At 33.6% G+C, this 15,125-nt stretch overlaps 1 protein-coding gene across 1 annotated transcript; it reads left to right on the top strand.

Annotated features, from left to right (window-relative positions):
• Positions 1-3,413: 3,413 nt before the first annotated feature.
• LOC125839791 (probable plastidic glucose transporter 1) lies at positions 3,414-14,704 on the top strand. Its single transcript, XM_049518790.1, has 12 exons — positions 3,414-3,629; positions 3,720-3,849; positions 4,616-4,816; positions 9,579-9,678; positions 10,280-10,392; positions 12,153-12,246; positions 12,321-12,477; positions 13,178-13,324; positions 13,426-13,499; positions 13,801-13,889; positions 13,972-14,086; positions 14,214-14,704. The coding sequence occupies exons 1-12, from the start codon at positions 3,431-3,433 to the stop codon at positions 14,415-14,417; spliced, it is 1,623 nt and encodes a 540-aa protein (XP_049374747.1). The 5' UTR covers positions 3,414-3,430; the 3' UTR covers positions 14,418-14,704.
• Positions 14,705-15,125: the final 421 nt, after the last annotated feature.

Raw genomic sequence — 15,125 nt, 5'->3', positions numbered from 1 at the left:
ACCGTTGGATTGTAACATATAATCATGTTCAACCTTATCAATCTTCATAAATCAATGTTATATATATAGTTGGTTATAAGTTGGTGTTAGAATTTCATTGTAAGAATAATGAAGTGGACATCAATTTTTAATCATATTATACACCATTTCGTATATAACTTTTTTTTTTTTGTGATGTGAAAAAAATGTGATTGTGTATTTCAAATTTGATTGTTATAACGGTTGTTTAGTAGGTTGTTTAATTTTTTTTTGAAATGTATTGCGGGAAGGTATGTGAATTTCAAAATTGAAGGAGTGATATGTGACGCAAATATAATTTAAAAAAAAATCAAATACCAAAACTTGTACCAAATATCCATATGAGGATTAGCATTGTTGAGTTAATTTTTTTTATTTCTATAACACTTTTTTTTTTCATAATCTAATTGAATGTTATTAGCGGATTTGAATTTTATTGGTTGTTTATTAAATATTTATTTCAGAATCATATTTAATCATATGATGTAATTAGTTCTATTATTTATGTTGGTTTTCCTTGTGATATTAAATGTCATTTGAAAAAAAAAATGGCACGAAATATCAACTAAATTGGTATATTATATGGGGTAGAATTCAATAATTGTTGGTATATTATATGGTACAATTTTGATATGGGGTAGAATTCAATAATTGTTGATATATTATATAGTACAAATGTTTGTATTATTATATGGTACATTTTTTATATTATAAATTTTTAATGTTATTCGTAAATAGTATCATATAGTTTTAGAATAATTTCAAGTTCTATACCACAATGTATACTGTTTTAAAGAATCAAATTATATGCTAGTAAAATTATATTTACAAATAAAAATATATATATTGAAATCATATTGTACATCAATTGACACCATAATAAGATTTCATATTTTCCTTTTAAACAATATTACCTAAAAAAATTCTATTATTGGTATACAAATTAGAATGCATAAATAATTATTTTGGTATGCAAATGTTGTTTTTATTACTTTGCATATATTGGTACTTATATAATGGAACTCAAATTGGTATTTTTTAATTAAAAGAATTGAAACGAAAATGGAGAGAGAAGAACAAATTCAAGAGTAATTGTATCAAATAAGGAATGTGTTAAATGGTAGAAATCCTATTAATTAGGCAATAAATTCTCCCCCAAAAAATCAGCACTAGAGTTGAAAAAATCAACCAAAAAAATGAGAGAAAGAAACGCGCATCCTAAAAAATAGGATCTTTAAGTAAAAAAATCATATTCAACTATAATTGTCATTCAGAATTCCAAAGTAACCACGGTATGTCAAAAATTGTAATGTACACCAAATTGTCACCATAATGTATACAATATTAAAAAATTTATATCCAAAAGAATATGTTTATGCCATTCCATATCCTAATTTCAAAAAAATAAATAAATATATATATATATATATATATATATATATATATATATATATATTATTCGGCAGATAACTTATACAAAAAAAACATGTTTATACTATTCTATTTCATCATTATATCACCATATATATCAATTTTGCACTTAAATAATATCAAGAAAAACAAGAGGTTTATACCATTCTATATAATATTTTTTTTATCATTATATTATTTTTAAAGTAAAATAAAACGTAATTGAAGAGAGAAAAAATATTTTTAGAAGTGTATTTGTATTAAGTAAGAAAGAGAAAAAAAGGCAAAAATAATGTAACCAATTATAGTTGTGATTGAAAATAAAAAAAGTAAAAATAATAAAGTATGAAACACATAAAATCAGCCTACTAAGCTAAAAAATAGGTAAAAAAATCGTATAAAGATATGTATATTTATTAAGTTGTCAGGTTTGTAATTAAATGATAATGTTGTAAATAAAAAGAGTAAATTAACATTATGTAAATTAAAGTCTTAAATTGAATATTCTAGTAATTTTTCCTATTTTAATATTGGTATTAGAGCACCTAGTAATGATTTTTTTTCTTGAAAATATTATTTGAGAATTTTGGTTTGTTGTGTTGCTATAAAATAAATGTATTGAAGATTATTCTCTATCTATCACTCATTTGAGTTTCAGACACTACTGATATGATATTTTCAAAAAATTCTCGTTTAGGATTTTTCGTTGATTGAAGTTTTTTTTAAAAAATGCAGCTATTTGTTCTTATTAAATTAAATAAAAGAACTCCTAAAAGACGAGTATTTAAAAATAGTGATGTGAGAAGATGATCTTTCTATGTATTGATACTTAACAGAAATAAAATAAAATAGTACTATAACAAATTTATCAGAATAAAAATTATGTCGTAAAAAATTATTATCTTAAAAACGATTGCAATCCGATAATTAATATAAATCATTAAAATTGACCGCTTTTCAAAATTCCACAACACTCCCAAATACTTGCACTGGTAGCTAAAAGTTTGAAGATTGCGCAATTAAAATTTACCATAAATAAAGAAAGAGAATTGAAAAATAATATTTTGGTGTAGATAATTTACTAAGAAGGCTGGTTTGTATAGGCTAGACGAATTGTGCCATATAGCATCACATTGCATGGTATATATAGTCATTTTTATTGTTCCATTATTCCTATTTTAAATTGATTGAAAAAGAATAAACACGAAGTATTTTAATTCAAGACTATTATATTTTATTGTTTTAAATTGTAATCTTTATTTCATGTTCATTAGGTTGACGATTGGGTAATAACATATTATTCTAGCAATAATGATACTAATAATACTACAGGGCATGCAAGATTAAATTATATAAAGCAAAATCGAATAAATAAATTGACAAAGAAAGAATATTTGGGATCATTCTCAAAAATTAAAATTCCAACATGTGAAAATTGTTTTGTTAGGAATGTGATAGCTAAATTTCATCGCAATTAATTTATTCTGATATCTGTGGTCCAACTAATGAATGCGATAACTAAATTTTATGCTTATATATTTTATATTTATTTTCACGCACTTTGATTATATATATTTATTTCTCATAAATTCAATTATACTATATGTCATTGTTTAAAAAAAAAAAAAACTAGATGTCATTGAATTTTAACTTGCCAAATATCTTATATATGTCTCAAAAATTAATATTGATATGCCAAATTTCTTAAAATTGTATTGACTTGTTTTTAGACTATCTTCGATGGATCTCTCGAAATCATTTTGATCCACACACCTATCTAAATAGTAAGTACTATGTTAAAGTTAATTTCAAAGCGGCTACACCACTTAAAAGCAAAATAAATAAATGACGAAATTCGTCTCTGTCGTTAAATCAGAATCTCTATCGGTTCACTTGACCCGAATTCAAACCCGTTAGTGCCACCAGACCCGTAAGATGTTTTTCAGTGATTAATTCAACTCTCTGGTTTTGCCACAATACAACAACAAAGAAGCTTCATACAATGCTGCAAGCACTAGCAATTCACCCACTTCAATGCTTCTCCACGCCCAATTTCGATCGAAAACATCACTATTTTCACCATTTAAGAAGAAATAAACAATACCCTTTTTCCCATTCAACCTCTTTTTCAGTTTCCAGAGAGGTGAAAGTTTCTGCTAGCAGCAAACAGAAACCCCTTGATGTGAAGTCAGAGATTGGAGGTCTTATTCAGTCTTTTGTTTTTATATTCTATTTGGGTTTCTTTTTTCAAGATTGAATTGATAAAAAGTTCAGTTTTTTCTTTTTTTCAGATGATGAAGATGAGTTGTTACAAGAAAAGGTTATTGTTGCTGATGATGGAGGGGATTTGGGGTGGTTACCTGCCTTTCCTCATGTTTTGACTGCTTCAATGGCCAATTTCCTATTTGGTTACCACATTGGGTAATAATAATAGTTCTTATTCCTAATAAAAAAAGATACTTGCGTTGTTTCCGTTTGTTTGTTTTACTTTCCCTTTTAGTCGGTTTCAAATAGAATGCTTTTAACTTTTTTGACAACTTTTTAGTTCTAATATTCCAGTTGTCATGTTTAAGATCATGAGATTAAAGGATATTTTGGTACATTTTACTTTGGCATGGAGCTAGTAGTCTGCATGCTGGTTCAGTTTGTGTTAATAAATTTATCAAATACGTATAAATATTAAACTTAGAACCCAATTAATATCACTTCAAATCGTCATTGTAAAATTCAGAACCCATTAAGATGAAAGTCTAGGTTCGCCTTTGTTCTACATGTCTTTGGTGTAAGACCACAAGATCCAAATATTTATTATCTTAAATTCCGTGCGAAGTCAAAACTAGACAAACAAATAGAAACGGCGGGAGCACTAACAAAAAACACTTTTGCTCTTGAACATATTGCTTAGGCATGAACTAATTTGAACGAATTGCTTATGGTGAAGTTCAAAAATGGTGTTTACATTTGCACACACACACTTCATTATCAGTGAAAAAAAGCATCTGGTGTGGACTCTTAAATGTTTTTTTTACCAAACAAACTTCGACTGTTGATCATTGCAACTTATATAGTGAATGAAGTCGTAAAATCTTTAGCATTTTGTTTCCATGGGAGCCGGAGAACTTCTGAAGTAATTTGTATGCTTTCTAGGCTTTTGCGACTAATTTTCAGTTTTTGCTGTATACTGTAGAGTAATGAATGGTCCTATAGTGTCGATTGCCAAAGAGCTTGGGTTTGAGGGAAATTCATTTCTTGAAGGACTTGTGGTAAGCATATTTATTGGTGGTGCATTCATAGGAAGCGTTGCCTGTGGTTCCCTTGTCGATAAACTTGGTTGTCGTCGCACTATTCAAATTGACACAGTACCACTTATTCTTGGGGCAATTGTAAGGTAAGTCATTTATACCAAGCATTTTGGCTTTATTATCTATCTTTATTTTTGCAGTTGAAAGGTGCAAAATTCTCCTCTTACCCTGAAATAATTATGCAGTTCCAAGTATGATCAACCTTCCTAATGTTTAGGCTTATTTTGAAAATTGATTCATATTCCATTTGAGAAAAAATATTTACAGTTATTAATGGGTTAGGAAGTACATAAACAAAACATTTCAGATTTAAAAATATACGAGGGTTACTCCCTTCGTGTCAATCTATGTTTTCTCTTCAACTGCTATTTGTAATTGAGATGACAGTTAAAATTCCATTGTAGAATTGACAGATAATAATTTATCTTTTATAAAAAAGTTATCTTGAAAATTGAGATAAAGTTATGTTTATCAAGAATTTGATCCTCTTAAATAATAGTAGTACTCCTATGTTATGTTTTCTCTAGCAAAAGAGTGAAAGGCATTAGAAAACATAGACAAATAATTTCCTTCTTTGAAACTCGGCATAATGTTGGGATAACAAAAAAGAATAGGACGTAGAGAATTTGACAACGAGTACAACATCAACTGTGCCTTCACAAACAAGTTTGGTTTGGTTATATGAATTTCTCACTAACAATGTTTCTCCAATTAAATTACGAATAAAAATAGAAGCACCAGAAATTCTCTTAGTTTTCTACTGGCATAAAAATCTCTACTAGGCTAAAAGACTCCTAAAAAGCATAATACCTAAGGTAAACATACTAACATGACTAAAACATATTCCCAACTAATTGGTATCGCATCTATAGATCTAAATCTTCTATGTGCCTTATCTCTCCTTAAGTTTGTATGCTTTCCAAGAGATCATATTAATACATTCATTCACCCATTTTATCACACCTACCTACTGTGAATGTGATCATTTTTAATCTTGTATGAACACACATCCATCTCAACATCCACATCTTTTGTGATACTCATCTTGTGGATGTGTTGGGTTTTACCGGCTCAACTCTCACTTACATATAAAATTATTGGTTTTATAATTATTCTATAAAATCTTTCTTTCACTTTGGTAGGAATTCTTCTATGAGGTAACACCCTGACAGCTCTTCTTTATTTCAACCATCCTATTTTGATTCAATATGTATCATTTTTTTTTTACATAAGGTACTGTTGTATTCCTCAGCATTAAGGAATGCTGGCTCATTAACGTTTCAAGGACACTTCATCTAATTCTAAGTGTCAGCATCGCTAGTCAGTATATAACCCAACTAAATGAGTTGGGGTCGAATTCCACAGGGAGTGGTACATGTTTAAGATTCAAGAGGTAAGTGTGGACATGCTCAAATCAGTCATAGGAATAGACATTATCGAATAAAAACATAATTCAAATCAAGGTGTGACACGAATGTCAAATCAGGGGGTTTTGGTTTTAATTATTAACTACAGCAGCAGCAAATAACACAAAATAAGAATAATGAGACGGGTTCTTGGGATGTGATTCAATTATAGGCTAATGTAGACAAATGGGTAATTGCAATTGTTAGAAATTAGCTGTAAATTAGTGAATAAGCTAGACTATAGAGGAGGTAAACTTTCTCTCGAACAATTTACCCCGAATCAAGTCAATTTCTCTCGAACATCGACAAGCATGCAAAATAAGAACAGCCTACGCTTTAGTCCATTCACTCTCTCGAGCTGAATGTGTGGAAAAGGGTTTAGAATTCACTCTCTCGAGCTGAAACCATGACAACCCAATACCTACATTCCATCAATCAATAATCTTGGTTTTAAAACCTCTCTCTCGAGCAAGCCAAAAACACAAAGGTAGAACTGCATTTGCAACTGCAATTCTTAAATTAAACCACAATTACTGATTGAAATCACTTCTAAATAGCATTTAAACTAACAATTAGCAATACTCATAAACTAAATCAGCCCATAATCACATAATCACAATTTGGAATGAGGTGGTCGAGAAGTGTGAAAGAAGATTGGTGAACTGGAAGAGTCAATATCTCTCCCTTGGCGGGAGACTCACTCTCATCAATAGTGTTCTCGACTCCATGCCTACCTACATGATGTCTATCTTTCCTATCCCAGATGGGGTCATTGATAGACTTGATGCAATAAGGAGGAATTTCCCATGGGAAGAAAATAGTGACACTAAGAAATTCCACTTGGTTAAGTGGGATGAATTGATTGGGAGCAAATAAAAAGGAGGTCTTGGGGTAAGGAATTTGAAGATTCAGAACCAAAGCCTTATGATGAAATGGCTATGGAGACTAGCATCCAGTGAACAAGCACTATGGAAAGAACTTATCAAGCAGAAGTATGAAATGGAGGATCACTGGTCTACCAAAATGGTCACTAGTACTTATGGAACTAGCATCTGGAGGGCCATCAGAAACTTTTGGCCAAAATTAAGAGAAAATTGCAGCATTAGAATAGGAAATGGCATAAAGGTCTCCTTCTGGGAGGACAGCTGGTTAGAACAAGGCTCCCTAAAAACCCTCTTCCCAGATATCTACATTCTGAACCAACAACAAAAAGACTTTGTGGCAGAAGTTTGGTCAAATCAGGGATGGAATTTGAGTTTTAGAAGTCCCCTAAATGATTGGGAGATCCAAAGACTAGTAGATTTCTTTGGAATCCTTGAACAATTCAAAGGAACCTCTACCTCCCAAGATGGATTGTTTTGGAATCATTACTGCAACATAAATTTTAGTGTGAAGGAAGCTTACAAAAAGTTCAACTCTTTCACCCATCAGGTTACTGGCTGGCCATGGAAACTTATCTGGAAAGTTAAAATACCTCCTAAAGTGTCCTGCTTCACTTGGCTACTAGCAAAGCAGGCTGTTTTGACTCAGGAGAACCTCATGAAAAGGGGTATCCAACTGAGTCCTAAGTGTTTCCTGTGTGGAGAAGAGGCTGAAACAGTCAATCACCTCTTTCTTCACTGTAGGATCACTAATATTTTGTGGAGCATTTTCATCAATTCGAAGGGCCTACTTTGGGTGATGCCAAGAAATATTGTCCAGGCCCTGAAGATATGGAGTAGCTTTGCCTACATTTCTGGTCATAAAGAAAGATGGAAGATCATCCCCACCTGTATCTGGTGGTCTGTGTGGAAAGAGAGGAACCTCAGATGCTTACAGAACAAAAGTAACAACATCCAGAAGATGAAGATGAATTGCTTGGTTTTATTTCATTTTTGGTGTAAACAGGAGTATATGGAAGATCTAGAATCAGTAATGAATGCTTTAGGCACCTTCTAATTTTTGTTATTTAGGATTGAAGATCTTCCTGATACTCTCCTTTTATTTGTAATTAGTAAACCTCAGGTTTGATTTTTTGGAATATAATACTAGACTGTTACCTTCTCAAAAAAAAGAATTGGGGTTTTAGCTAGACATCATAAAAAGATAAAAATCGTTACCAAATTGAGTTTCCATCAACTGGGTAAGATTGATTTCGTCTTTACAAAGGTCCAAATTGAAGAATCTCAAAGACCCACTTCTAATTTCTCAAAAGTGAAAAACCTTAATTCTTCAAAGCTAAGGAAAACTTGTCTCAATACTCAAAATTCTTACAATTCTCTACTGAAAATTCAATGTAATGAAAATATGATAAGATGGATGCTAAACTAAATGTTTAAAAATGTTTTTATAGTCGCCAAAAATGTGCTGCGAAGAGCCATTCGGCCCAGTATGTCAGGCCCGCCAATCCACTGGGCGATGCGCCCTTTAACCAATTTCCTCGCCTTTTTGTCTTGACCTTCAACATCTGGTTTGTAACATTTGGGCGATCCAACACTGTGTAGCGGAACCACTTGGTGATCCGCCCGACTGCTCCTTTCTCTCGCTGACTTGATTTTCTCCTTTAGAGCTTGGCACTCTGGAACTTTAGGCGGTCAAGAAGCCCTTCGGCGACTCGCCAAGTAGACTTTGCGATCACCATGCTTCCTTTTCTTCACTCTTTCAGCTTACTTCGTTCCTTTTTGCAAATTAGTGTCATTGCATTGTTCCTCAATCCATATACCTGGAAATCAAGGGTTTTACATCAGTTATTGGCACAAAACAAACATTTGAGGACACTAAACCTATACAAATAAATCCCTAAATGAGTCCAAATCTCGGACTCATCACTGGCCACCTCCAAAAATTGTTACAGAAATAGAAGATAGAATCTTGATTTACAAATCTCCTAAGAAATCGACAAAGTCATCTACTTCCTCTATATAGTTCTCTTTACACCAAAAAAATAGGGGGACTTGTCGGACTTTGATTTATTTTCAAATCATCTCCCATTTATTTGTCTCCATATGCCCACCAGATACATGAAGTTATCATCTTCCACCACTTCTTCTGGCTCTTGCCCCCCCTCCCCTCTTCTGATCCAGCAGCTTAGTAGATCAGTTGTATGCTCAGGCATTGTCCACTCAATCTTTGTAAGAGTGATCAGTCCATTCTTCTGGAACAACAAGCCAAGACATCTGAATTATTTGCATTTTGGCAACATAACCTCATCTAATGTCACCTCAACTTCACTCTTTTCATGCAGACCAAATTTGCAGTATCTCATGCGAAATGGAACTGTTAGGTAGTAAGATTTTTCATTACCTAAGAAGCTAACATGTTTTAACAGTTGCAAATAGGGTTATACCCTCATTCAATTGTTAAACCTTCTTGTCTATGCCTAACAACTGGAAAGAGGAGAATAATAATTTGCTTGTGGTTCAATAATTGCCATTTATCATGTCTGGTGTTCTTCAATTGACAGTGCACAAGCTCAGTCCATTGAAGAAATGCTGTTGGGAAGATTCCTTGTTGGCCTTGGAATTGGTGTTAATACAGTACTAGTTCCAATTTATATTTCTGAGGTAATGCCTCTAATAACTTATAATTTCTTTATCGAGGACCTCATTCTGGAATTTAATAAAAGTTTTGCTTTGGCGTCGATGCTAACATCTGGCTTTTCTGTTCATTTCTGGGGTGCATGGGGAGGTAAGTCTGATTGTTGCAACTAGGGGAAAATCAGAATAAACTACTTAATATGTGGTTTGGGCTACTTTTGCCTTTCCAGATTGGAAAACGTGTGCTTGTGTTAATCTAGGATGAGATTTGCTTATATATGTGTCATAACTTAGCGAAAATTTCTTAAGGTGAAAATTGTACTTTTAGACATCTTCCACTAGAGACGCTAAAAGATCTTGGAAGATCGCTGCTGCAGAAAGGTGATAGTTTTGGTTTGTGCGCACTTTCCCTGAATCTTTTTGGGGAGTGATGATTTTCTCCCTTCTTCTTGGTCATGAGCTATCCTTTACTGTGGAGGGAAAATCTTTTTGAGAGTGACCATTTGATTTGGGAAGGACTTATGGGACTCTTTGGCTTGACAATACATATCTATTGCTCTCTTAGATATCTGTAGTGAGTCAGAGAGACATTTTATTTCTCAGATAATCATAAATGTTTGTGTTGTAGATTGCTCCAACTAATTATAGGGGATCCCTGGGGACGTTATGCCAAATTGGTACATGCATTGGTATTATTGCATCACTTTATCTGGCAATTTCTTCGGAAAATGATCCCCACTGGTGAGTACTCGTAATTATCTTTTTCTCTCCCACTACCTTCCATAATAAATGCCATGCTACAGGCAGTGTACAGAACTCTGTTGGAATATATTTGAATTGACTATGTTGCATTGTTGCAAGAGCTCCTAAATTGCAAGTGTGATGGCACTCTGTATCTTTACTGGAAACTAGATCCATCTTCGTTGAGTTTAAGACTCCTTGAAAATAATTTAACCCCTTGGGGGACAGATCTTGTTGTTGCATTGAAATAGATATATGTTAACTAATCTGTCTAATTCTTTTTCAATGCATTTAATGCCTTTCTGTGTTTGAAGTCTATATTACTTTTACATTTCAACTTCTAATCATCCTAGCTTATGTTATGTGGATGAGCAAAACCTTTGCTGTTGTCTAGAAATGATTTAGTTGATACTGCTCCCTCTTTCATTTTATTTTCTAATGCTTTTAGGGGTCATTTAGTTTGAGGATTAGAAAAACTAATCTTGCTATAAAACTCTAGCATTTTGTTTCTTGTAAAACCTATGTTGCTCGGACTCGGGTGTCGGATATGGGAACAGATCTTGAGGTTGGATTTGGCATGATTGAAATTTTAGGATTCGTGGGTATGGATAAGGGTGCGGGGATTCGGTAAAAAGTAATTCAAAAAAATTCTAAGAGTATAGCTACAAAAAATATGCCTAGATAATGAGATATTCTGTGGAAGAACTTGCATGTAGTTTGTAGAGGGCATGTGATTTAATCTTCCATTCAGGCAATTAGAGTGCTAGACTGGATTCTCCGAGATGGACAATACTTCATCCATTCTCCTAAAATTTATACAACAAAGTAGCAAACTAAATATTAAAAACATATTAAAGTACAACAAAGATGATTGAAAGAATTTGACATAAAGCATAAGAAAATTCATCTTTTATCTTACTTCACATCTTTGCCTCTTCAGTAATCAAGATGCAAAATACAACTTTTTAAAGTAAATGAGAGTAAAATAAGCCAACTTAAACAAAATAAAATCTTTATTCTTTTATGTTTATGACATCAACAGAGAGACATGTTCAAAAAAGTTTATACATAGAATCAAGTCATGTTCAAAAAGATTTATACACACTTCAAGTCATGTTCAAAAAAAAAAAAAAGAATAGAGAGTCAAGTCATATTCAAATTAGCTTTCTTCTTCAATATCTTCCTCCAATTTTTCAAATTCTTCTCCAAAAACCACTACTTCTAATTGAGGTTCGACCTATTATTTTAAAAGGGTGTAAACATACACATATCATCAATTTAGCACTATGTCGATTAGAGTATCTAAAGACAAAAGTTCTCTTAAACTAGGCAATCCCTACAACAATCCATGTATTATTACTTGTAGCATGAAAATTCATACATTGTTATTCACCACATGAAAATTTGTTCATTATATGCAATGCTTACATTATAATCCAAGCATAATCAGACTGTGGACCAATCAACCCCTTAGTTTCTTCTCCTTTTAATGGTTTATTACCAGAAGTAGGCAAGATATAATGCAACAAGCACAGAAATTCATGCTTCACATTCCATGTAGAGGAGGCAGAATCTTTAGTAGACATGCTAGGTTTATTATGAACTTAGATGGACATAGTTGGGAAGTTGTTCTCTTGTAAATATGGCTTGCATAGCCTTAGTGCTGTTTCTCGTTTGTATTAATGCACTTGTTACCATTCTCCCCAAAGAAAAGAAATTCATGCTTCAAATGGTGGGTGCTTTGATCCAAACATTGGCAGGTGGAGGACAATGCTCTATATTGCTAGTGTTCCAGGATTTATCCAAGCTCTTGGTATGCAATTTTCCGTTGAGAGCCCTCGCTGGCTATGCAAGGTATCAATTTAATTCATGGCATGTTTGTATTAAATATGTACTGCTGCTAATTTTTCTATCAGAGATATATGTAGGCTGGGAGACTCGATGAGGCAAAAAAAGTCATCAATAACTTATGGGGTTCATCAGAAGTAGATAAAGCTATCAAAGAATTTGAGTCTGTCCTAAAGAATGATGGGGGTGACTTGAACAGCAGTTGGCTGGAGCTCCTAGAGGAACCACACTCCAGAGGTTGTATGAAGGTGGTTTGTTAATACATGATCCTTTATTAGGTTTAAGGTGGTTTTTTAGATTTCATATATTAAGCTTTCATGTGCTAATTTTGATCCGTTCAGGTGCCTAAAATATCCATACATTGCAAACCAGTTTCTTTCTTTGTTTGATTCAAGTAGATGGATTTGAATTTGATGGTTGTCACTTAACTTCTTACGCGTTGTATTCTGGGGGTTTGAGGGGAATATCATGAAAATATGCTTGAAATTTAAAACTGCACATTTCTGGGATAGTATTATGAGTCTTCTCCTATAGTGTATATCTGGAGCTCCGCGGGATTGCTCTTAATTTGAGTTAGCCGGCAACATTTAATAGCTGCCTCCACTTCGTAGAGTTGAACACTTCTGAACATTTTTAAAAATGACGTCTGGCATTTAATTGGATTATCATCTGCCCAACTCATTGAAAGTTGTAATGTTCTTTGATTGTTTTTCAAGACTACCCTTTACAGATTTTTGGTTACACTATAACTTGTTTGGCTGGTGCCCATGGTTAATATCTTCCACTGTTGGCTTAAGTTTTTTCCTGGCGTGCTGGATACTCACACATCTTGGTGTAAAATCTGCAATAATCTGCTGCTGTTATGCATGCTGTACGAGCATGCACATAAAAGTGTCAATCCTCCAAATTAGGCTTCAACTTTGTTCTTTTCCTGCAGTTGCTACCATTGGAGGTGCCTTGTTTGTACTTCAACAGCTTGCTGGTATAAATGGAGTTCTCTACTTTTCATCCTTGACTTTCAAAGATGTTGGAATCTCAAGCAGCGCTTTAGCAAGCTTATATGTGGGACTAACCAACTTTGCAGGTATGTAATGGGTTCAATCACTTGAGATGCGCTTTACAAGACCTGCTAAATTTCACGTCGTTCCAAGATAATGTTTAGTTGTCACTATGTGCTTCTTGCAGGTGCACTATGTGCTTTATACTTGATGGATAAGCAGGGGAGGCAGAGACTTCTAATTGGAAGCTACGCTGGAATGGTGAGTAAAGAAATGTCTCTCCTATAGTAAAAGATCAACATAAATTGCTCTCTGAAGGGGCATATTTCTGGTCCTGATTTCTTCCCTTCACCCCCTTCTGTCACAATAATGGCATGTTTCTGGATCCCAAAATCTTCCCTTCACCCCCTTCTGGCACAATAATAGCATGTTTCTGATTCCCGATTTCTTCCCCACACCTTCTTCTGGCCCAATAACAGAGGAAGGGAAAAATAAAAATCAAACGCTTTGAGTTCATTTTTCAAAATACTCAACTCACTTCCATTCGATCCGTCTTTTGCAGGCTTTATCAATGTTTCTGATTGTTTATGCTATCAGCTTTCCAATGGACGGTGAAATAAGTAACAACTTATCAATACTGGGAACAATCTTGTATGCATCAATACAAAAAATGCTCAGAGAATACTATTTGAATTTCCCTGTGTTCTCTCTTTAACATCTCACTCTGATATAGGTATATATTCACCTTTGCTGTTGGAGCTGGGCCAGTAACTGGTCTTATAATACCAGAGCTCAGCAGCAGCAGGACACGGGGGAAAATAATGGCCTTTAGTTTCTCCGTTCATTGGGTATGTATCAAGATCACGTGTGTCATTTCAGTGCTTCAGACCAGTTAGCTGCAATCTATTAAGTACTTAGGTCGTGTGAACGAACTATGTTTCTATTTATCTTGACTCGTTGATGGTGAATGAACAGGTCTTCAACTTCTTGGTGGGTCTGTTTTTTCTAGAACTCGTTCAGAAATTTGGTGTTGCTCCAGTTTATGGAAGCTTTGGTGCTGTATCATTGTTGGCAGCAGCCTTTGCTTACTTCTTTATAGTTGAGACTAAAAGTCGATCCCTTGAAGAGATTGAAATGTCACTAAATCCCAAATTTCAGGGCAAACGTAATTCAGAATAATCTCATCTTATGGGTCATGCTGAAGAAAAATTGGAGAAACTGCTGGGGCTTGTGGAACAAAAAGTCGAGCAACACTGTGCATAACACTATTCTATGCGCGATTTTATTTCATATTATACTAGTAGTTAAAGCAACATTGTAAGTTATAGTTTGATATCACTCTTGTATTATGTTTGTTCTGCAAATTCAAAAAGGTCATTTTTCTTCTTCCAAGGGCATTGTACATTATGTTTAGGTTCCCTGTAAATTGTTGGCACCATTTTCAGCTTTAAACAAAGAGACTATATCTCCCCGGAAACCCCTGCTTACGTCGCCACTTAATATTTCTTGGCCTGCATTGTCCAAACCATATGGGCACTAGGCTAAGTGTGAGCTGGATCACTTAGCCACGCTTTATGATTAGAAAAACGAGCATCGCGGATTTGGAAGGCAGGGTGTACGTAAATCTTACCTTACTAGAGAGGTTCAGTCCAAGTGTAGTGAATTGGAGTAATGCACTACTGGAAATTTTTATTCATAGGGCAGAATTTAATAGGGGTGTACATGGTCGAGGTTGTTCGGGTTTTTCAAATATCAAACCAAATTATTTGTGTCGGATTTTTAAATCTATAAATCAAACCAAACCAATAAAACTCGGGTTTTTCAACCTCGGGTATTTTTGGATTCTTTCGGGTTTTTCTGCTAAAGTATTCATACAAACATATAATT

The sequence above is a fragment of the Solanum verrucosum genome, unplaced genomic scaffold (assembly GCF_900185275.1).
Source record: "Solanum verrucosum unplaced genomic scaffold, falcon-dt-bn FXZP01000175.1, whole genome shotgun sequence".
Lineage (NCBI taxonomy): Eukaryota > Viridiplantae > Streptophyta > Magnoliopsida > Solanales > Solanaceae > Solanum > Solanum verrucosum.
This window is presented reverse-complemented; position numbering and strand designations above follow the sequence as displayed.